At 42.3% G+C, this 22411-nt stretch overlaps 1 protein-coding gene across 3 annotated transcripts; it reads right to left on the bottom strand.

Annotated features, from left to right (window-relative positions):
• Positions 1-3156: 3156 nt before the first annotated feature.
• OCIAD2 (OCIA domain containing 2) lies at positions 3157-22192 on the bottom strand. 3 transcript variants are annotated; one of them, XM_004469777.4, is made up of 7 exons: positions 22131-22192; positions 19229-19350; positions 13940-14036; positions 12516-12569; positions 9528-9575; positions 8340-8457; positions 3157-5792 (listed from the first exon to the last, which is right to left on the bottom strand). In XM_004469777.4, the coding sequence occupies exons 2-7, from the start codon at positions 19292-19294 to the stop codon at positions 5711-5713; spliced, it is 465 nt and encodes a 154-aa protein (XP_004469834.1). In that variant the 5' UTR covers positions 19295-19350; positions 22131-22192; the 3' UTR covers positions 3157-5710. The 3 variants fall into 3 exon arrangements, with proteins under 3 accessions (XP_004469834.1, XP_004469833.1, XP_004469832.1); XM_004469776.5 differs by lacking the exon at positions 22131-22192 and adding an exon at positions 21571-21827; XM_004469775.4 differs by lacking the exon at positions 22131-22192 and adding an exon at positions 21425-21520.
• Positions 22193-22411: the final 219 nt, after the last annotated feature.

Raw genomic sequence — 22411 nt, 5'->3', positions numbered from 1 at the left:
TGGGGAATCAAAGTCATAAAGCGTGTGAAAGATTCACATAAAGCATGTGAAAGATTCACTGGGGCGCCATGAGGGGTCAGGCGGAAGCACGGTGGGTTTAGGTGGCCCAGCCAACAGGTGGGGAGCGCACAGACCAAGAGGGGCCCTCGGGCTTGATTGTTTATTGTGGTTCACGGGTGGAGGCTAGTAGATTTCCTGCGGGAGTCAAGGATTGGTTAGTCTAAAGCAAATACGTGTGGAAAGGAAAGGAACAGTGGGTTGGTTAGCTTATCATTTGGGGCCAGCTGTGTTTTGGGTGAGGTGTGTGGCTGCTGTGGGTGGTGGCCATAGATGCGCTTTGGGTTCTGGGGGAGCCAATGCCCTTGGGCTGGAAGCTGCTTATTGACTAGGCCAAAGGTCAGTGTTGAGACAAGTGGCTTAGCCAAAGTAAGAGGGATGCACCCCCAATTTTTTGATAGTTATAACATTCACTTTCCCTCTTCTAGTTTCCCCTAGAAAGTGTATGTGTGTATGGGGCGAGGGCTATGATATGGACTCAAACTTTGAAGTAAGATATGTGATTCAGTTTTCCCAGCTGAAAAGAGATTGTGAAAATATAGCATAGTGTGTGTTGAATTGTGTCCTCCAAAAAGACATGTTCAAATCTTAACCCCATACCTGCGACTGTGGCCTTATTTGGATATAGGGTCTTCGCAGAGGTAACCAAGTTAAGATGAGCCCTACTGGTTAGTGTGGGCCCTTTCCCGATATTGACTGTTGTCCTTATAAGGAGAGAAAAGACAGACGGCTCCAGAGGGAGGTGGCCACGTGAAGATGGAGGCAGAGGTTGGAATCACGCTGCCCCAAGCCAAGTAGTGCCTGGGCCTCCAGACCCGCCTCCCCCAGAGGCTTCAGACGGAGCACAGCCCTGCCAGCCTCCACACCTCAGACTTCCAACCTCCAGAACCGTGAGAGAATGAATCATTTTCTGTTGTTTTCATCTGCCAGTATGTGGTAATGTGTTATGGCTGCCCTAGCAAACTAATACATGTTTTCTGGAAACAAATCCAAAGTTTAGTCAGATTTGTTTAAATTCATCTGGAGGTGAAATGTGGTATCTCTCAGGAAGGGGCACGGCCTTCCAGCAGCTGCACTCATTGCCCACATTCCTGTGAATGGCTCAGTCCATTTAGGGAGTCTCAGTGTCTTAGGTTGCTGGAGGGCAAAGGTCATCAAAGACCAGGATGTGGTAGGGCTAGAAACCCACTCCAGTGGCTGAAAGAACGGAAGTCCTTTAGCCAGCTTTCCAATAGAGCAATGTGCCTTCCAGTATATTATGTGAAAGAAGATGAGAATTACAGGGTACAAAGCTGTGCAAGTTATAGATTTAGGCTGAAAAACATTTAGCAGGTACCTGTATCTGGCCAGGAACTCTGCTTGGGGCTGGGAATTCAGAGAGAAGCAAAGGCCAAAAAGCAAAAACAAAACAACAAACAAACAAAAGCAATCCTAGAGGATGTTCCTGTCTAGAGGATGTTCCTGTCTAGAGGGGGAGGATAGCAAACGGGGGCTCACCATAAGTTAAACAGCTGTGTGGTCTGCTGGAGGTGCCTTAGCAGGCCTAGAACTTTGCCTGCCTGCATAGTGGAGAAGGGATTGCTACAATGGCTGAGTTAGGTTATATCTCAAGCCACAAAATGGTGATGAGAATATAAGCTCCTGTTGGAATATTTTTTTTAGATTTTTAAAAAATTTCTCTTCCCTTGGCCGTCCCCCAGTTGTCTGCTATGTCCATTCGCTGTGTGTTCTTCTGTGACCGCTTCTATCCTTATCAGCAGCACGGGAATCTGTGTTCTTTTTGTTGCGTCATCTTGTTGTGTCAGTTCTCCGTGTGTGGCGCCATTCTTGGGCAGGCTGCACTTTCTTTCATGCTAGGCGACTCTCCTTATGGGTGCACTCCTTGCATGTGGGGCTCCCCTACGCGGGGGACACCCGTGTGGCAGGGCACTCCTTGCACACATCAGCACTGCGCATGGGCCAGCTCCACACGGGTCAAGGAGGCCTGGGGTTTGAACCGTGGACCTCCCATGTGGTAGACGGATGCCCTATCCACTGGGCCAAGTCCACTTCCCTCTTATTGGAATTTTGTTGCTTTGCTCACAGCTATATTCGCAGGACTTAAGAAAGAGCCTGGTAAAGTGGACACTCAATAAATACTTGAGTATATGAAAAATGAACATTTAAAAATAGGGCATCACACAAAAACCTTTACTTTTTGCTTGTTTTAAAAACACAGCCCACATATTTGTGTGTGTGGAAGTGAAGAATACACCCACGTTAATATGCAACCAGTCCAGCTTCAGTAAAAATCTTTACCTTTCTTATTCTGGGCTTTGTAGTCTCTTGGTTAACCATGGAAATCTCCACTAACTCTAAATGTGTATGAAATCAAATTTCATAGTAGAAATTTAGGAGCAGAATTCCAAAGTGGAAATTTTTTCTGTCGATGAACAGATTGCATTATTCAAATAGCAAGAAAATTACCTGAGAAGCAGATTTGGCTCAACTGATAGAGCGTCCACCTACCACATGGGAGGTCCAGGGTTCAAACCCAGGGCCTCCTGACCCGTGTGGAGCTGGCCCATGCACAGTGCTGATGTGTGCAAGGAGTGCCATGCCACGCAGGGGTGTCTCTAGTGTAGGGGAGCCCCATGCGCAAGGAGTGCACCCCATAAGGAGAACCACCCTGCAAGAAAAAAGTGCAGTCTGCCTAGGAGTGGCGCTGCACACACAGAGAGCTGACACAGCAAGATGACATAACAAAAAGAAACACAGATTCTCAGATTCTTGCCACTGGCAAGAATACAAGTGGACACAGAAGAACACAGTGAATGGACAAAGAGAGCAGACAACTGTGAGGGGGGAAGGGGAGAGAAATTAAAAAAAAAAAAAGAAAATTACCTGCACAACATTTTCACTCCTTAATCAAGTAATTCCAGATAAATTTTATTACTTTCATAACGTTAACAGAAAATAGACAAATCATCTATTCTGACAGCAACAGAAGATATCCTTTCTTTTAAAATGAGAATTTAAAAAATATATAAACATTATATGTAATACATGTTATATATTTGTATATATTTATTATATATAATATATAAATCTTCCTGGAAATTTTTCTATTTTGGTAAGAGAAACAGACACAAAAGGATTACTGTTTTCACTATGAAGCATACATTTCATGCAGAATATAGTTTAATTCCAGCAATAGCTTTGAACTCCAGGATCACACAAACTGAGGCAAAATTCAGAAACAAATGGTCACCTTATTTAATAGTGGATGGAACATCTGATCAATTTCTTACAATAAAAAATATCCTGATAGCATCCTGTCTAGTCCTCCACTCATGCATAATCCATGCCTAGAAGAGGGACAAACCCTCTTCTAGGGTTTCAGGCCCACCAGAGGGCATGAAGCATGCATAATATTAAATCATTTTGGCATAGTTTCTGGGATAAGGATTTTCATTATTCTCATTAGTGCCTTTTTCCTTTGTTATATGTTACTATGTTGTCCAGATAAACTACAAATGTGTTAAAGGTTTATTGATTCCTTGTATCAAGTTTGTCTCTTATAGGTACATTCATGGATAAAGTAGTTTAAAGTTACTTTTTAAGTCTCCCGTTCATCAAATTCAAAATAATGGACTATTTTCCATTTTTCTTTACTCTAGAGCATCAGTACATATCATACTAGGGAAAGTTTTCCAGTAAAGTTGGTCAGACACCCAACTTTTAACACATTGTTTTATCAATTCCTTTTTTCATGCAAGCTTATCTGCAACTTTATCCTGTTGTTCTTTGCCAAGATTTTTCACCAGGAAGTTACTGCTTTCATAAGATTGTGACCAGCTTGGTGCTAAGTGTTGGTAATTTCTAAATGCTAAAAAACAGATGTTGTACCCTTAGCACATTTTTCTACAAGGAACAGAATTCTCTCTTAGATATTTGCTTCCTAAACAAATAAAATAGATATGCAGCAGAATAATAAAGACTTCTTGGATGACCTTCCAGTTTTTTCCATATTGATTTCCTTTCACACTAAGATCAGTCTGATAAACTGCTTTGGTGAATAAGTTATCTACTTAGGAAAAACAAAGAGCCCAAACAATAAACCCAATTTGATTGAGAACTATTAAGATGTCAGCAAGTGAAAAGAATGTTTCTTTTCAACAGTAATAGACTCATCTCTTCCCGGCACCCGGAGACTGATTTTAACATTGACTTGCTGTGCTCAGCAATGTGAAAATGTTCTGATCCCTGGGAAATCATTTTGTGGGATGCAGGAAACAAATGTACCTAATTCTGAATTTTTGCCAATAGCTGAGATAACAGAGTCACCAAGTGCTGGTTGCCAGAGCCAAGAGTTAAACTGCATCCAAGAAACTAGGATATTGGCTCCATGTTCTGATTACAGAAATAGAATTTTATTGACTGATAAAACCGGACATGTACTATAAAAAGAGGCTAAGTTAAAATCATTCTATTTCACATGCTAATAGTCAAATGAAAATGAAGACTTCCAAATTTTTTAAATGTTTAAACTATTTCACATCAGCTATTAGCTTTGGATGAGGTTTCCCTTTTCACTTCCACTTTCAAGATGTATCGAATAAAACACAAATGTGTACACACACTCACAAATGCACACTATATATCAAGGTGATATGTATATAAAGCACTTTCCTGAGAAGATGCAAAAGAAGTTTTTATACAGGGCTCAGACAACCTGCCCCCCCCCCCCAAAAAAGGTCCCCCAATGGGAGATTTTTGTTGTTTTTGTTTTCCATGCACAAACCTGGCAGGACAATAGAAAAGTGCTAACTGTTGGAGCTGAACTAGTTGCCTCTGAATTCCCTAAAAACCCAAGAGTTTATGATTGTATGAATTAATTCTTCCAGTGATTTCTCCCATAAATACGCTACTCCTTAAGAAGAAGAGGGGAAATGTGGTTATTCTTTTAGGCCACTAGTAATTTCTAAAGGACCTGGTTCTTGAGTGCCTTCGTGAGAATGTACCCTTCAGCTGAGCAGGTAACTAAGACAATGGGCATTTCCAAGACAGTGGGTCATTTCCAAACCCCACCATACCAGGGATCTATAAAGTCAACTAGAGCATCGAAAGGACACTTGATTCATATTGTGACCATTTCAAATGAAATAGTTTTCATTACTTTCAGTTAAAAATTGTGGCCCCTACATTTTAGAAAGCACTTCCCATACCTATAGGACATACTCTTTCTTGCCCTGCATTTCTCTGTCCATGCACATCAGTTTTCTTGGGGTCATACCTTCCCACTTTCTTCAACATTCACTCCTGTCCTCCATCAGTGATGTCCTTAAATCGCTGAAAAAATATAGAGTGAGAGAATGGATGGGAACTAATCAGAAAAGATTCTAAATTCTTGTACTTATCTGTAAGTAAGGTGGGGTGCAACATAATTTCTTCTTGGTGTATGAAGGCTCCCAGGTTCTTAAATAGCAGAAAAACATGTAGTATTCTGATGGAAAGTCTCTGAGATTCAACTGAGAGCCTTCCGTCAGCATTTCAATAGACAGATAATCATGTTTCTATTCTACTATAATATGTTATTTTAAAGTACACTTGAAATTTTAAATGTGTACAAATTCAGAGGTTTACGAAACTTCAAAAGTCATTAATACAAAGTTTAAGAAGCTGTAGGCTGTGAACTTCCCGTCTCGCTCAATCCACGTTTTGTTTTACATTCCTCACAGGTAAGCAGGCAGTGCCTAGAAAAGAAGCAAATATAGATAATGGTTTGTATTTTGACACTAGAAGCTCTATTCTTTACACAATATTATTTAGAGACATTTCTTATGCTGTTTAATAGCCTAATTTTTACAGGGATAATAAGAGGTGTTTGCGTCTTGGTTTAAAACCCCCAGAATTTCATCCAAAAAACCACAATAATGATCTTCATGTTGAGAAAAATGGTCATACTTGTGGTCTGTGTTACAAAGACGTTGAACATCTTAACACCTTTTAAAAGTATGAGTAACTTCTATGAATAGCATAGAAGTCATGAAGCACACAGTGCATTTATCCAGGATCTAACTATATGCCTATAGACTTAGGTTTGACTACACACATAAAGACATACATATTTTTCAAATAATAAAAAAAGACATTTCCAGAATTCCTGGTTCATTATTTGCTTGACTTGTAGCAATCTCCTCAGAATCTAATGAAATACCAAGGAAAATGCACTAATTTGTCACAGTATACTATTAACACATACAGAATAGCTGTCCTCAAGGTCCTTCCTCGCATTAAAGTTTTAGAATCTTATAAATTCTATTCAACAAACTTTTACTGACCACCTAACTACTACTATGAGGTGTTTGCAACCAAAGGATTTTTGCAAGACAGTGATGGGATGATATTTGCAATGCAGAAGGATCAATCTGACTTGAGTGGGAAGGATTACCTGGAAGGTAGCAAGGCCAGAAGCTGCTATTACAAGTCCCTTAAAGATGGATGATGAATTCCCCTCTCCTTTCTTTGTCACATATTTCATCCCATGGCTTTAAGAATGAAGTAAAAATTCTTAGTGTGGCCTATAATTCCTCCAGAAACTGACCCCCACCTGCCTAGCCTTCCAGCTTGTCTTCTGCCACTCTTCAATAGATCTTCATGTTCCAGCCATAGGATCTATTTGTGGTTCCTTAATAAGTCAGGTACCTTCTGTACATCCTATTCTTGGGCTGGAACCCCCTTCTTCACTCCTACTGGTCATTTAAGATACAAGTGTCATCACCTCTTCCAAGAATTCTTCCTCACCCCTCCATTCCACCTCAACTTAGTTTCACTGCTCTACTTTTCCTTAAATAGAAAATCAAATAGCTTTGTGAATTATGTCCTCTAAGATGTACAGGTAACGGTCCTTCACAAAGGATTACCAACTCGTTACCACCTACTCAAGTCAAGAGTAGGGCTGCTGTGGCTGGAACGTAGGAAACTGAAAGGAATCATAGACTGCAGAGTTTAAAGGGAGCTTGGACACCATTCACTTCATTACACATAAGGTGAAAACAATAGACATTGTCACAAAAATCTAGATTTCAGTTTTATGTTCATGATTTTTCTGGAACCTAAAGCTGGTTAATTGCAAAATAAACTCCTGTAATTAAAGAGGAAGAGGAAGCAGTTAGCAAAATTCTCTCCTCTGCCTGTATTGTTTCTTTTCCACTGTTCTCACAGATGTGGGGTCACGTGGACAATTATTCCCCAGCAAGCTGACTTTAAAACACAACTTTGCAAGGATGGGCCACAGTTGGTGTTACCTGTAAACATGAAGTTAAGGACTGATGATCTTGCTGGTGGAATGGAAAGAGGAAGGGCTTGGGAAACACATGCGTTATGGTTAGAGTCCCTCTTCTGCCTGCCACTGACTATGCGACCTTCGGAGAGGCTCTGTCCCTTTCCAGGCCTCGGCTCATTAGGAAGAGACAATGCTGAAGGCTCTGTCCACCTCTCCCGGCCCAGGGAACGTGGCTTTCCAAAGTCACACAATTAGGACAAGAATTTGGGTTTCCTGATTTCTAGTCCAGTGTTGTTTTTACTCTACCATACTGCTTCAAAAACAGAATCCACTAGGACAAAAGAGGGGTCTTTACAGAATATGTGTCCCCAACACTTACCCTCTAATACTATAGTAAACAATAGCTAATATTTTCTTAGTACTTACTGAGCATCATGACTAATTATTTTTACTCCTTACAATATCCCATGGAAACAATCTGATCATTATTTTATACAGATTAGAAAACCAAAGATTAGAGAGTTTACGAAGCTTGTCCAAGGTCACACAGCTTAGTAAGGGGTGGAACTGATTTTCATCCCAGGCAGTCTACAGCAGAGACCAAGCCATTAACCCCAAAGACCTACTATCTATGTCTCCTATTGAGAATCATAATATTTATTGTTATCTTACAGGCTCTGAGAAGTGCTGCAGGAAAGAAACCAATTTAACTTGGATGTAACCTCATGATGACAGAAGCCATGTCTGTTCAATAAGGCTTTCTTTAAAGACTCACACGGTACCCTTAACATGGTAGCTGCTCATTAAATATTTGAAAAGAAAATGAAATTAAATGATTAAATATCAAATTGTTATTGAAGTTGAGTGTCAACAATTCAAAATTTGAGGGTTAAAGAGTATCCTTTAACATATGGACTTTAAAAAACTGTTTAATATTATAAATGGTAAATATGCTTTCATTTAATTTTTATAACTATCTTCATTTACAATCCCTCCATCACAAGAGATTACAAACCTGTTATGCCCTGGACCAAAACCAGCCCCACGGAGCTGATCTTCAAAGGAGTGGAATTTACTCTGGCACACTCCTATGTACGATGCCTTTCCCAGGCCAAATCCCAAGATACCAGCAACTGTAAAAGTAGATCAGGGAAATAAATAATTAAAGGTTCAGAATCTCCTCCATTAATGATCTTCTAGAACTTTCTTTTGTAACAAGTAATTTTTATATTACAAGTACTAAGTGTGGGGAGTGGGGCATATGGGAATCCCTTATTTTTTGTAACATTTTGTATAATCTAAGTATCTTTTAAAAAAATAAAAATAAATAAAAGTACCAAGAACAATGATGCACAAACTGAGAACAAAGCTTCCTATTCAAAAGCAGGACTGGGAATGAAGGACTCTGTGATCTGCTCAACTTTGACCTGTGGTAGAGGGGCCAGGATGGAGCAAGAAAGGTGCTGTCCCAGGCACAGGCAGCCCGAGAGTGGCCCTCTGGCAACCAGTGACTGAAGCCAGCTGGAGTGGAGACTGTGGGGTCTTGCTGTGGCTACGGGCAGTCTCCTGGTCTCGGGCTGAAAGCCCCTCACTGTCCTCTATGCCCTGGCAGCAGTGGGGAGCAGCAGTCCATCTTGACTGTAGGGGAGAAAGGCCACAAGGAAGAAGGAAATCTCCTTTGCTAGAACCTGGAGCAGATCTCCACCCTGCTCCCCACAATGGGAATGAGGTTTTAGACTGTAAACTGCAATGCATCCTCTTTGTACATAAAAGCACCAGATGTACCAAGTGGAAGAAGATGAAACTCCAAGTTTTTGATAAGTTATTAAAAAGCCCCCAATTTAAAAAATTATCCATCTTTTATGTCCATTGTAGAAAATATTTTGAAGAGACTGGCAACAATAAGAAAATAAAAATCACTAGCAGATCGATCATTCAGAGGCTCTGCTGTTGATATCTGTATATCCTTCTTGTCCTTCTCTTAATTCATACTTTAAAGAGGATTGTCTAAGGCAAAGTCCTTACTGGCAAGTTTTACATCAGAAAGTGTTGAACGACCTAAAAAATGCAAAGTGGCAAAAAGAAAGACTGATTTTTCGGTCAATACGGGAAATTTGGTTAACTTGGACATTCTTATCTCCAGATGCTAGAAACATTTTTTTTTCCCATATGAATCTATTTTTCCTTCACTTATATGACTTACGTGCAACTTTAGGCAATGATCCAAATCTTGGATTAGCTGCTAAATAACCTAAGGAGTGATATATAAATACATTATTTTATTTTGCAACTTATTTAAATTTATAAAAAAACCTTCAAAATTTAAGATATGAAATTCCTTCAATGTATACACATTCTTAATTTACAGAGATGATCTTAAAAGAGTTAGGAATTCAATCCTTGGTTGAATTTAACAACCAAACAACTATTTTAGGCAAGTATGGAAAATTAATGTCAATTTATAAAAAGAGACTATGAAACAGACAATTCAAGACTTTTGTAAAGACATCAGACAAAGGTGGTACTAACAACTAGGTTCAAATTAGTCATTGCCCCTTCTCCATTTTAAGTAATTCAAAAGAGAGGGTTTAAACTTAAAGATTTCACAGGACATGTATTACAATTTTTAAAAGAAAACTGTACAACCTGTGGTAGACAGATTAATGCCCCGTACCCACAAAATGTCCATCTTCATCTCCAGAACCTGTGAATATGCTACATTTTATGGCAATGGGAATTAATATAGCAGACAGAATTAAGTTTGCTAATCAGTTGCCCTTAAAATAAAATTATCCTGGATTATCCAGGTGTGTCCAATATAATCACAAGGGCCCTAAAATGTGGAAGACAAGACAGAGGAGAAGGTAAAGTGATACACTGTGAGAAGAACTTGACCTGACATTGTTGGCTTTTAAGATAGAGGACGAGGCCACAAGCCAAGAAATGTAGGCAACCTCTAAAAGCTGGGAAAGTCAAGGAAACAGATTCTCCCTGAAAGCCCCCAGAAGGGAATATAGCTCTGCTGACACCTTGATTTTAGCCCAGTGAGACCCTTTTTGAATTTCTGACCTTCAGAACTATAAGTTAATAAATGTGTGTTGTTTTAAGCCACTAAATTTGTGGTAACTTGTTACAGCAGTCATAGAAAACTGCCCTACAATCCTTGGAAAACATCCTCACAGATGCCAGAGTTGGAAGATTTTGAATAGTTCATTTGTACAAAACATAAATCCCCATGGATGTCCCATGGATGTCCCTGACATTTTTTTTTTTTTTCTGTATCAGAAAAGGTCTGATGATAAAGGCTTGCTGCTGATTGATGAATACATTTCTACAAAAAAAAAAAAAAAAAGACTATGTTAGGGTTACAAAAATGAAATCAGTTTTTATGGACAAGAATAATATTGATTGGTGCCATGGTCTTTGATACTCTCCTAGATGCACCATCTTTGATATATGGTCTTTGATACTCAAAAAGCACTAGAACATCTTCCCTCAGGTCTACGTGTTAACCCCTTTAAAGTCCTGGTAATCAGTAGTGCTCAATAAAATGAGTTTGAACAGGGGCAGGTGCCTTATTGTTACCCAGAGACTAAGCAATGTCTGAGGATTCACTAGCCAGGTGGAGACAGAGAGAAAAAAGAGAACAAGGAAGGAGGAACAAAGAGGCAAAAAGGAAAACTAAGAAGGGAGAGGTTATGTGAGGGGATGCAAGATGGCTGCTAGTCCTCATGTTTTGGTTGTACAAATTGGACAGGGTTTCCTCCTCAGGCAGATGTGGCCTCTCGCCAGGACAAGGGCTTGCACAGAGCTTGGGCTGGATTTCAGCCACACTTGTCCCCTCCTCCAGGTACCTTTGTGCATTTGATCAATCAGTCCAGCCAAATGCAGAGGCTCTGGGAGACTCCAGTACTGAGAACGGCACCATATTAGTTTCCAATGGCTGCCATAACAAGTTACCACAAGCACAGTGACTTAAAACAACACAAACATTATCTTACATTTCTGGAGGTCACAGGCTAAAATGGGTATCACCAGGCTAAGAGCAAAGTATCAGCAGGGCTGTGTCCCTTCTGGAGACTCTAAGGGGCAATCTGTTTCCTTGTCCTTTGCAGCTTCTAGAGGCCACCCACATTCTTTGATTTGTGGCCCCTTCCTCCATCTTCAAAGCCAGCAACGCTGGGCGTAGTCCTTCTCATGCTACCATTTCTTTGGTTCTGTCTTCTGATCCTTTGCCCACTTTTAAGGACCCTTAGGATTATGCTGGACTCACCTAGTGTAGCAGTTTGATATTATTTATGAATTCCAGAAAAAGATAATTGATCATGTTTGTAAACTCATCTGTTCCTCTGGGCATGTTACCCCTTTGATTGTGTTAAATACAGAGATTGCACTTTTACTTTATTAAATCAAGATTAGGGAGTTGATTTGACCACATTCTTAAGGCATGCAGGGTTGAGTCCCTGCCCCTTTGGTGGGGACAAAACAGACTCCTACATGGAAGTAGATGCACAGATCAGATACGTGAGACATAAGAGAGGGCTCCATAGACACAGCAGAGGCCCCAGGAAGAGAAATGAGCCTGAGAGCCTACAGCTGCAGCTGAGCCTGGAGAGAAACAGCCCCAGGGAAAGAGATGATGAGCCTTATGCCTTATGCCAGACTAGAGCTGAGATTGGCAGGAGCTGGGACCATGGAGCCTTAAGAGGAAGAGGAAGCCTGAACCCTTGCAGAGATGGGCAGCCATCTTGCTCCAATATGTGGCAACAGACTTTGATGAAGGAAGTTAACTTACTCTTTATGGCCTTGTGACTGTAAGCTTCTACCTCCAAATAAACACCCCTTATAAAAGCCAACAGATTCCTGGTATCTTGCATCAGCACTCCTTTGGTTGACTAATACACCTAGGTAATCCAGGATAATCTCCCTATTTTAGTCAACTGTTTAGTAATCTTAATTCTTTCTGCAACCTTCATTTCCCTTTCTAATAACTTATTCACAGGTCTTGAGGATTAGAACATCTTTGGGGGTGAAAGAGGTGTCATTATTCTGACTACCAAAGGCACTTCAGATGAAAACAGGCAAAATCCTGCATAAATAAATCTTTCATTAAAAGATAAATGCCAAAAAGATGTCAGGAGGGGCATAAAAAATTGAGCTATCTTAAGTTACACTAGTTAACTAATCTTACCTTGGTGGACTAGTCCTTGGGTGACCAGCATGCTTACAAGAGAAAAAGGGAGAGCTGAAAAACAAAAATGCCCTTCAATATTGGTACTTTAAAAGATGGCACCTCACCTAGAAGTCAGGGAGATTTACTTTGAACTTTTCCTCTTTCTGACCTCAGCAGTAGTTTTTTTTTTTTTAAAGATTTATTTATTTATTTAATTTCCCCCCCTCCCCTGGTTGTCTGTTCTTGGTGTCTTTATTCATACCAGAAAATCAAAGCTTGTGCATTACCTTTAATTATCAAGTCTCTCTAACCTGCTTTAATCCAGGACAGTTCCTGTCCTTTGCTTTTTTTAATCTTTCATGACCTTTTGTCCCACAATTTGGATTTGTCTGTTTTCTGAAGATTATAAGAAGGTAACATTCACATTAAACACAGGAGATGTTTCAGGGTTCGTTTAGCAAAAAGCAGCTTCTAGTCCTGTCAAAATGTTTCAAATGACCTCTTTCAAAAGCACAGAGCAGTGATAAACATCCAGCTTTTCCTAGCAACCAGGACAAATCAAGTAACAACCTATTTTTCCATTCATACCTACCTGACAGTAGGCAAATGGGTCATTTTGGAGTGTTAATCTACTAAAGTCCAAGTCGATTACTTACTCATAGGTTGTCAGAAAAATACATGAATTTCTAGAAGCAAGATCAATAGTAAAGTATAGTGAATATCAACTTCAAGTCAGTGCTACTTTCAGAATAGCTGAAACTGAATTTGAATGATTTAAGAAACCAAAGCGAGCATTTCAAAGTATAAATTATCCCTATCAGCAATGTTGCACAATAATGAGGTTGTATTTATAGGCTTTATCATGACATTTTCAAATGATGACTCATGGGTTTTTAAAATTGGAAGGGACCTTAGAACGAAACCTGAGTCTACATGCTTGTCTTATGTAAGGCAGGCGTGAAAAGAATGAGTGACTCATCAGACAAGGTTATCTCAAAGATAACATAAGAGAAGTATAAATGAAATGCTGCCATTTATCACTCATTCGACAAATATTTATTAAGTATTTTCTATCTGTGAGGTACTGTTCCAGGCTTTGGAATGAATCAATGACCTTGATTTTGTTCCTCAACTCTATGGTGCTTAGCGTTTGGTGGAATTTAGGAAGGTTTATGCTTTGATAGTCAAGAAATTCTAAATGACATTACTGATACATCTTCTTGGTCACATTAAAGTTAGTGTGAGATGTCCATTGCTTTTTGCAACATGAGGTAAAGTGCTCCTTAATCAGATATTATTCAGCCCCCAAATATCAAAGTTCATCAGGGATTTATGCAAAGCCCCTGCTCAAAGAAGAAACCATTATCACCATACTGATAAGAGATTTAGGTAGTATACTGCAGCAAATAAAGTGTTAATAAACCTAAGAGGGGTGCAATTACCTCTCTTCCAGAAACTTTCTTCTTGGCATTCTCGGATAATCTTTGAAATCTCTCCTCTGTGGATGTGGAGTTTTGATTTGGGGCAAAATAACAGGCTCTGTAAGGAAAATTATGTAGTGAGTAACTGAAATCATCAGAAAAGCATCCAACTTGTCTCTAGAGAAAGAGGTGTCTTCGTTCTTGTTGCACAATATGCGTCATGTGTCCGCTGCCAGCACCAAGCATTGGCCAGTTTCAGCGAGTAGAGAGAGTACTTCCCTTCTGGGCATGCCGGAGGGATGTAGGCAAGGAAGGAATTTCAGTTGGAGAATCAATGAGTGATTCACTGAGCAGCGAGCAGGGAGCAGGTATCTATCTGGTCAAGCTGAATTACTGCAATGGCCACATTTTCTCTCTTACTTTTCTGCCTCCATTCATGCAGTTCATTTTACCTGGAATGCTACTCACTGCCTTTGCCTACCCAGACTCCTTAGGAACCAGCTTTTCACCTTTTCGGTGAAAACAGAGATTTTATTTTGGCTATAGCATATTATTTTAGCCATCTGGGATAGCACTCAGAGAGCTGTAATCCAATTTACCTGTATTACAGTTTATCTATGTATACTCTGGTATACACTTTGAGATTGAACTTATCAACAGACTGCTTTTTATTATTCTACAAAGTTTACTTTCAATCTCAAAAGTATTTTACACATTTACAAGTGGTCTGCACATAATTTCTGGTGTAACTATTGACATAGGTGACAATTATTTTTTCTAGTTCTACAGTATTTTTATCATGTTGACATGCTATGATCTGGACTAAACTCCCCCTGTTTATGCTCCCTCCCCCTCTGTATGTGCATATGTATCTATTCATTCATCTTATCCACATTTTCCTCTGCCCTATCACCACCATTCTGGGTGTTTAACATGGATCTTTTGTTTGTATGCATTCTCGCAAAATGTTCATTACTTTGGAAGCATGCATTTTTCTGTCAATGGCATTGCTTTAAATATGTTATATATATATATATATATTTTAAAGATTTTTAAATTTTTAAATTTCTCTTCCCTCCCCCCCACCCCCTGTTGTCTGCTGTCTGTGTGTTCTTCTGTGACCGCTTCTATCTTTATCAGCGGTACCAGGGTGTTCCTTTTTGTTGCGTCATCTTGTTGTGTCAGCTGTCCGTGTGTGTGGCACTATTCCTGGGCAGGCTGCACTTTCTTTTGCACTGGGCGGCTCTCCTTACGGGGCGCACTCCTTGCACGTGGGGCTCCCCTATGCGGGGACACCCCTGAGTAGCCCGGCACTCCTTGTGTTCATCAGCACTGCGCATGGGCCAGCTCCACACGGGTCAAGGAAGCCCGGGGTTTGAACCGCAGACCTCCCATGTGGTAGGTGGACGCCCTATCCACTGGGCCAAGTCTGCTTCCCAATATGTTATATTTTTTAATGTTTTCAGCTCAGGTCTATGTTTTTTATCCATGTTGCTATGTACATCTAGTCCACTGCTTCTAACTGCTGCATAATTCTCCCAAATGCCTCTAAGTCCCTACCACCGCATGTGCCTTAGAGACCCCTCTGAGGACATTTTCTCTATATCTATCTACAAGTAAAATATAGGGCATGCATATTCTTTTTTTCCCCCTCCCCACACTCCCTCTCCCCTTCCCTTTCCCCTTTCCTCCTTCCACCTCCCTACCCTGCTGTTTTTGCTGTTTGTGTCCATTTGCTGTGTGATTTTCTGTATCTATTTCTCTTTTTTGTCTTTTCTTCTTGTCTGTCTTCTCTAGGATTCACCGGGATTCAACCCTGGGGACCTCTGATGTGGAGAGAGGTTCCCTGTCAATTGCACCGCCTCAGTTCCTGGTCTCTGCTGCACTTCACCTTGACTTTCCCCTTCGTCTTTCTTTTTGTTGCGCCATTATCTTGCTGCGTGAGTCACTTGCGTGGGTACTTGGCTCACCGCATGGGCAGTCAGCTTTCCACACAGGTACTCGGCTTACCACATGGGCACTGGCTTGCTGCACAGGCATGCTTTCTCTACTTCTTTTTCACCAGGAGGCCCTAGGGATCGAACCTGGGTCCTCCCATACGGTAGGCAGAGGCCCTATCACCTGAGCCACATCTGTTTCCCAGGGCATGCATATTCTTAATTTGACAAAGCATTGCTAGACTGCTCTCCCCAGTGGCTGCACCATACTCCATTCTGAATAGCAGTGCCTGAAGGTTCCTCTCTGCCTATATAGCCTACATAAGAGCTAGTTAAGCTAGATTCTAAACACACAAGAGTAAAGAAAGGATTCTACAACATCTGGCATTACCAGTCTTCTAAATTTTGACAGTCTATTAGGTATAAAGTAATATTTCATTGTTTTATTTGCATTTCTCTGATAACTGTGTTTGAGCATCCTTCACATTCTTTTTATTTTTATTTTTTTTTAAAGATTTATTTTTATTTATTTAATTCCCCTCCCCTCCCCCGGTTGTCTGTCTTCTGTGTCTCTTTGCTGAGTCTTGTTTCCGCTTCTGTTGTCGTCAGCGGCATGGGAAGTGTGGGCGGCGCCATTCCTGGGCAGGCTGCTCCCTCCTTCGCGCTGGGCGGCTCTCCTTATGGGCGCACTCCTTGTGCGTGGGGCTCCCCTACGCGGGGGACACCCCTGCGTGGCAGGGCACTCCTTGTGCGCATCAGCACTGCGCATGGCCAGCTCCACACGGGTCAAGGAGGCCCGGGGCTTGAACCGCGGACCTCCCATGTGGTAGACGGACGCCCTAACCACTGGGCCAAAGTCCGTTTCCCCTTCACATTCTTTTTAGCTTGGAGGGTTTTCTTTCTATCTGGTGTCTCTCACTATCTAAAGTGCCCTTGATTGACACAATGCTTTTTGCCATTTAAATAATGTTATGGATATTTATTAGAGAATTTCCCAAAGCATCTGAGTTTATGCCATTTGCTATTTCTTCAACCAGATCACCTTTCTCCTCTATTGTTGATATAATCCCTGCAACTGGACCTGGGTTGTAATTGTTATTTAGGCTTTTTAAAAAATAGCTAGACTTTTTATAAAGTTTTAGATTTAAAGAAAGAGTGGCAATATAGAGACTTCCCTTACTGTCCTCCTTCCCCTTCCCCAAATATTAATAATATCCTCTATTATTAACATCTTATATTAGTGTCGTACATTTGTTACAATTAATGAACTAATATTGACACATTATTTTTAACTAAAGTCCATATAATTCAGATTTCTTTAGTTTTTGCCTAATGTCCCTTTTCTGTTCCATCTAGGACATCGCATGACATTTACTTATCATGTCTCCTAGGCAACTCTTGGCTGTGACATTTTCTCAGACTTTCTTTCTTTTGATAACCTTGGCAGTTTTGAGGAATACTTGTCAGATATATTGTAGGATGTCCCTCTATTGGAATTTGTCTCTATGCTTTTCTCATGATTCATCTGGGGTTATGGGTTTTTGGCTCAAATTAAAAAAATTTCTTACTATAAAAGTCATACTTGTATTTCTTGATTATGAATTTATATATATACTTTTTTTTTTAAAGATTTATTTATTTCTCTCCCCTTCTCCCCCTGGCCCCAGTTGTCTGTTCTCTGTGTCTATTTGCTGCATCTTCTTTGTCTGCTTCTGTTGTTGTCAGCGGCACGGGAATCTGTGTCTCCTTTTGTTGCATCATCTCGTTGTGTCAGCTCTCCATGTGGGTGGCGCCATTCCTGGGCAGGCTGCACTTTCTTTTGTGCTAGGCGGCTCTCGTTATGAGGCGCACTCCTTGCGCGTGGGGCTCCCTTGCGCAGGGACACCCCTGCATGGCAGGGCACTCCTTGCGTGCATCAGCACTGCGCATGGGCCAGCTCCACACGGGTCAAGGGGGCCCGGGGTTTGAACTGTGGACCTCCCATGTGGTAGACGGACACCCTAAACACTGGGCCAAGTCCGCTCCCCTGAATTTATATTATATATGCCCTCTATCACTCATCCTTTGGGTGTTAGTGTTTTTCTTGAGGTGGTGTAGCTCTACAGCTTTTTAACTTTAACTTGCTGGTTTGCCACTCTTATTTTGTAAACTCTTTAATTGTTTGTAGTGGATGCCAATGTTCATTCTGGTTACCTTTTCTTGAGCACTTTCTCATAGGCCAGGCACTATCCCTAGCACTTTACATGCATGATGTCACACGAACAAGGTGGAGGGACCCTGAGACATCTGTGTCTGTGGAGTATACAAGCCAACCCAGTGGCAGCCTCCCTCTTTCTCTAAAACTCCCCATGGCACAATACTATGTGGCAGTGGTCGGGATGAGGCACAGCAATGGAAGGAGATGTTCTACCTCCCCACTCACCTTAGTTTTTCAAGACAACAATGGCACAGAAAGCACTCCTCTTGTGCCCAGTGCAAACACCTGTTCTTGCTTCTGGCTGTGGCTGCAGAAGAAGCAAGGAACACCTCGTCCTTCCAACCCCATCACACATAGATATAAACCCAAAGGGTTAGAGACCCCAACCATCACAATTGCTTTGAGTCTACAATGAAGACCAATATCCCTGCGTCTCCCCAGCAGAGCACTGGCGACCCTTTTCTGTGCAGCCATAAATGTTTTAGCACTCTCTATTTCACAGAGGCCACTCGAGTATCCAAATTCTTGTGACTTGATATCATTTGTCTGGTTGCTTAAGCTTTCCTCCTTAAACAACAACTCTTCCATAAACCATGGAAAAAGTTGCTCCCAGGGAATATCACCTCCATTGACCCACCACACTACTTTATCTTTTCTTCATTTATGTGTTCCTGAAAGACATCATACACATTCTTAAGTTGAAAAAATTGTGCCATGTTAATACTTGCATTCTCAATCTGATGACTAATTTAGTAATTAAGGCCCCTGCTTTCCTGATTAGGGTCATCTATGAGCAGCAAAATTTAGCATGACTAACCTTGCTAACAAAAGCATAAAAACAAGCATAATGTCTCATTCTGTTAGAGTCAACTAAGAGTTTTGTTCTACTAATGGAAAACTTTTCAGTTACTGACAGCCTACATGAGCGTTAGTTATGCTAGATTCTAAGCAGGGAAGAGTAATGAAAGGATTTTGCAAGTAAATTTTAAAAGGCTGCTTTTCAAGGCCATCAAAACCACACTTTCCTTCCTCATTCTATTTTCCCTGAACCCACCTAACAAGGTCCTAGATTGGGGAAAAAAAAAAAAAGTATGATGACTGGTCTAGGAGGAGGTTTAACTAAAGTCCTGTGTGACAGTCTTCTGCAGATGGCAGACTCCCAAATTAAAAATATACCTGCTTGCTTAGTGGTGGCAAGTGGGGACCTTTATCTTGGTTTCCATGAGTAGAAATTGAAGCCATGATGACCTTGTCCTTGTTTTACTTCTAGTTGGGTGGGTTGTGCTTACTCCTTGACCCTAAGGAAAGTAAAAGAGAACGACTATGCCATGACTGAATGTTTACAGCAACCATAAATACATCCATCATATCAACTCTACCCATCTGGCAAATTTATTTTCATTTTGTCATTGGTCTTACTATGCAGCTACCTGCAAACAATCCTTTATGCTCCTTCGCCACCAACATATGCACATTGACTTACAAATGGCAACGGGTCAAATTTAGAGTGGAGTGAAATGTCACTGTTTCACCGCCTATAAATTGTGTTCCTAAAAATAGTTTCATTTCATTTCAAGATCATTAATTACAAAAATTTTTACTGGGGGCTTATTATATGCTAGACCAGGGGATACAAAGAAGAATAAGACAAAACCACTGCTTTAAAGGAACGCACGGTCTAGCTGGAAAGCAGGCAAGTCAACGGTTACTCAACATGGAAAGGGTCCCCTAAAAATGTATACAGGGGGCTAAGGAAGAAGAGAAGAAGAAAGTTTTATTCTGTCTGGTCAGGTCTGAGGACCCCAAAGAGACTCCAGAGTTTTCAAAAGGGTCAGAAGAGGGTGGCTGAACTCCATGGGCTGGAGGACCAGTTTGGCAGATGCTCTAATAGTCTAGGCAAGGAACTCTGGAGAACTGAGCCAAGACCTGGTGGGAAGGATAGAGATGACACATTTGGGTTTGGAAAGGTTGGATTTAGTACCTATGGAGCATATAGTCAGGAAGGGATTTGCATATTTAAGAATTTGGGTCTGGAGTTCCAGGTTAGAAGCAGGTTGAAGAGATGACTTTGGGAGTTGCTACTAAAAAAAAAAATCTAGTTAAAACATGAAACTTGAATAAAATTGTTTAAAAAGAGTATTGGAGAAGGTGAAGATGGGTGAACACTGAACCCAGGGGAACACAGGCAATTAGAAGAAAAACAGGTCAAGGAAATGACAGAAGAAATCGCTGATACAGAGGGAGGGAAATGTTGAAGGTGTCAGATGGCTCAGAGAAGTGGATCCTGGGATTTGGCAAAGATGGGCATGCTCCATATGAAACATGTCGCTGCACCCCCCTGGGCCACTGCACTCTGCAGCCGTGGATACTAAGACTACCACTGATTTCCCTGCAAAATGAACATCTAATCATAAAAATATTTCTTGCATTAGTTACTAAATCGCCAGGCATACATATAATCCAAGGGAGCCCTTACTTGTACCATATATTACTGGAGGCATTTAATGTTTTTGTTGAAGCAGCATGATGCCCTGCTGCAGAAAGCCCCAAAGTCTGAAAGTCCTGGGTTCAAATCCTGACTCTACTCCTTGGGAGCCCTGTGCTTTGGGGCAAATGACAATGTCTTTGTGCCTCAACTTCCTCACCTATGTGAGGGTTACGAACACAGCAAGCTTGAGGGGCTGTTGCAGGATGACAGGGGAGACCTGCCCCGGCTCAGCACCCAGCACACATTGCAGGTGGTAAAGAAGTGGTGGAGCTGTCAGAGTGGGCCTGGGCCCTTTGTTTCCTGAGGATCCCCAGGGTGTCGTTGTGGACCTAAGGGTGCTGACCTAAGGGCAAATTAGATTATCTTTGCTTTGTCAGGCCCTAAGCTTTCAAAAGGATCCCAGCTTTGGTGGTCACGTCCCCTGGCACCCAATTAATCATCAGCCCACCGCTAAGGAGCCTTCCAGGGTCCTTCGCCGTTCCAGCTGCAGCGACCACCACCCGCATTCGGGTCTGGGGTGCCTCTGCTTCTCCAGGGAGGGAGGGGTCTCACTGGCAGGCAGTGGGGGGCAGACGCGCGGCAGGAAGGCGGGGGTGGGGGGCTGGGCAGGCTGGGCAGCGGGGGAGGGGTGTCACCGCGCTTTCTGACCCGCGGAAAAGCCGGGAATCAGCCTCTTGGAATGGGCCGCCACCCCCGGCCAGGGGCCGCCAGCGCCGCCCCAGCGTCTCCCCTCAGCTCCGCCCGGGCCCGAGCCGGTTGGCGGGGCAGGGCCGCCCTGGGCTGCGCCCCGTCCCCGGGGACCCCGGAAGTGAAGCGGGCAGAGGAGCCCACCTCCTCCGCGCCAGGCTCGGGGCGGGCACCCCACGGGCGGGGCGCGGGCTCACCTCGGGGCCCGGTCGCCCGCCAGGCCGCGTCTCCCGCGCCGGCTCCGCCGAGCTCGCCTCCCCGCGCCGCCGCGGCGACCGCGCGGACTCGTCCCCGCCTCCGCGGGCCCCGCGCCAGGCCCGCGCCGCCTGCTCCCCGCGCCTACCTGGCTCCCGCGCCGTGCCCGCCTCCTGCTCCCGTCCGCGCGCTCGCCCCGCGTCGCCGAGCGGCAGGCGGCTCTCACGCCACCCCGGCCCGCGGCAAGGTCGTCGCTCGGCCGCGTCTCGCCGCCTCTTCTCCGCTGGTGGCACCGCCACGCACACCCAGGCGCCGAGTCCTGCCCACTGCCCAGCCCAGCCCTGAGCACCTGGGCGAGCCTGCCTCCTAAATGAGCGCCTTCCTCCCGCCAACACGACGACCTCCACTGCTTCCAGAGCACCCTCCCCGGCCAGGCCTTTTCAGGCATTATCTGCAAACTTTTTTTTTTTAATGGAAAAAAAAAAAAAAGGTAATACTTTACCAGACTTTACAGAAGATCTAAATAAATACAGAGACTTAACAAGCTTGTGATTAGAATGGAACCAAATGGATCTATAGATTTAATGCTGCCTCACTCCGAATCCCAGCAAGGTTTGCAAGGAGTCTATCAGTCAGAATCCAATCACAAAAGCAGAATCAACTACACCACTTCCATGTAGTGTAAGAAACTTAAAACAGCCTCCTTACCTCTCTCCTAGCCGTTGTGCTGTTGCTGTCAGTTAACTCCTCTCTCTCTATTGCTCTTTATCTCTATATTTATATAATTTTATATCTATATTATATATAATAAACCTAACACTATTATTTTTATTTTAACAATCCATTCTTCTCTTTTGAAGAGATTTAAGCAATAAAAGCTATCCTGTATATTGACCCACACAACTACCATTCCTGCTGTTCTTCATTTCCTTACATAATTCTAAGTATCTTTGTTACCTATCATTTCCCTTCTACTTAAAGAACTCCTT

This window comes from Dasypus novemcinctus, chromosome 1, assembly GCF_030445035.2.
Source record: "Dasypus novemcinctus isolate mDasNov1 chromosome 1, mDasNov1.1.hap2, whole genome shotgun sequence".
NCBI classification, from domain to species: Eukaryota; Metazoa; Chordata; class Mammalia; order Cingulata; family Dasypodidae; genus Dasypus; species Dasypus novemcinctus.
Note: the sequence above shows the minus strand (reverse complement) of the source record. Positions and strands in the feature narration are given on the sequence as shown.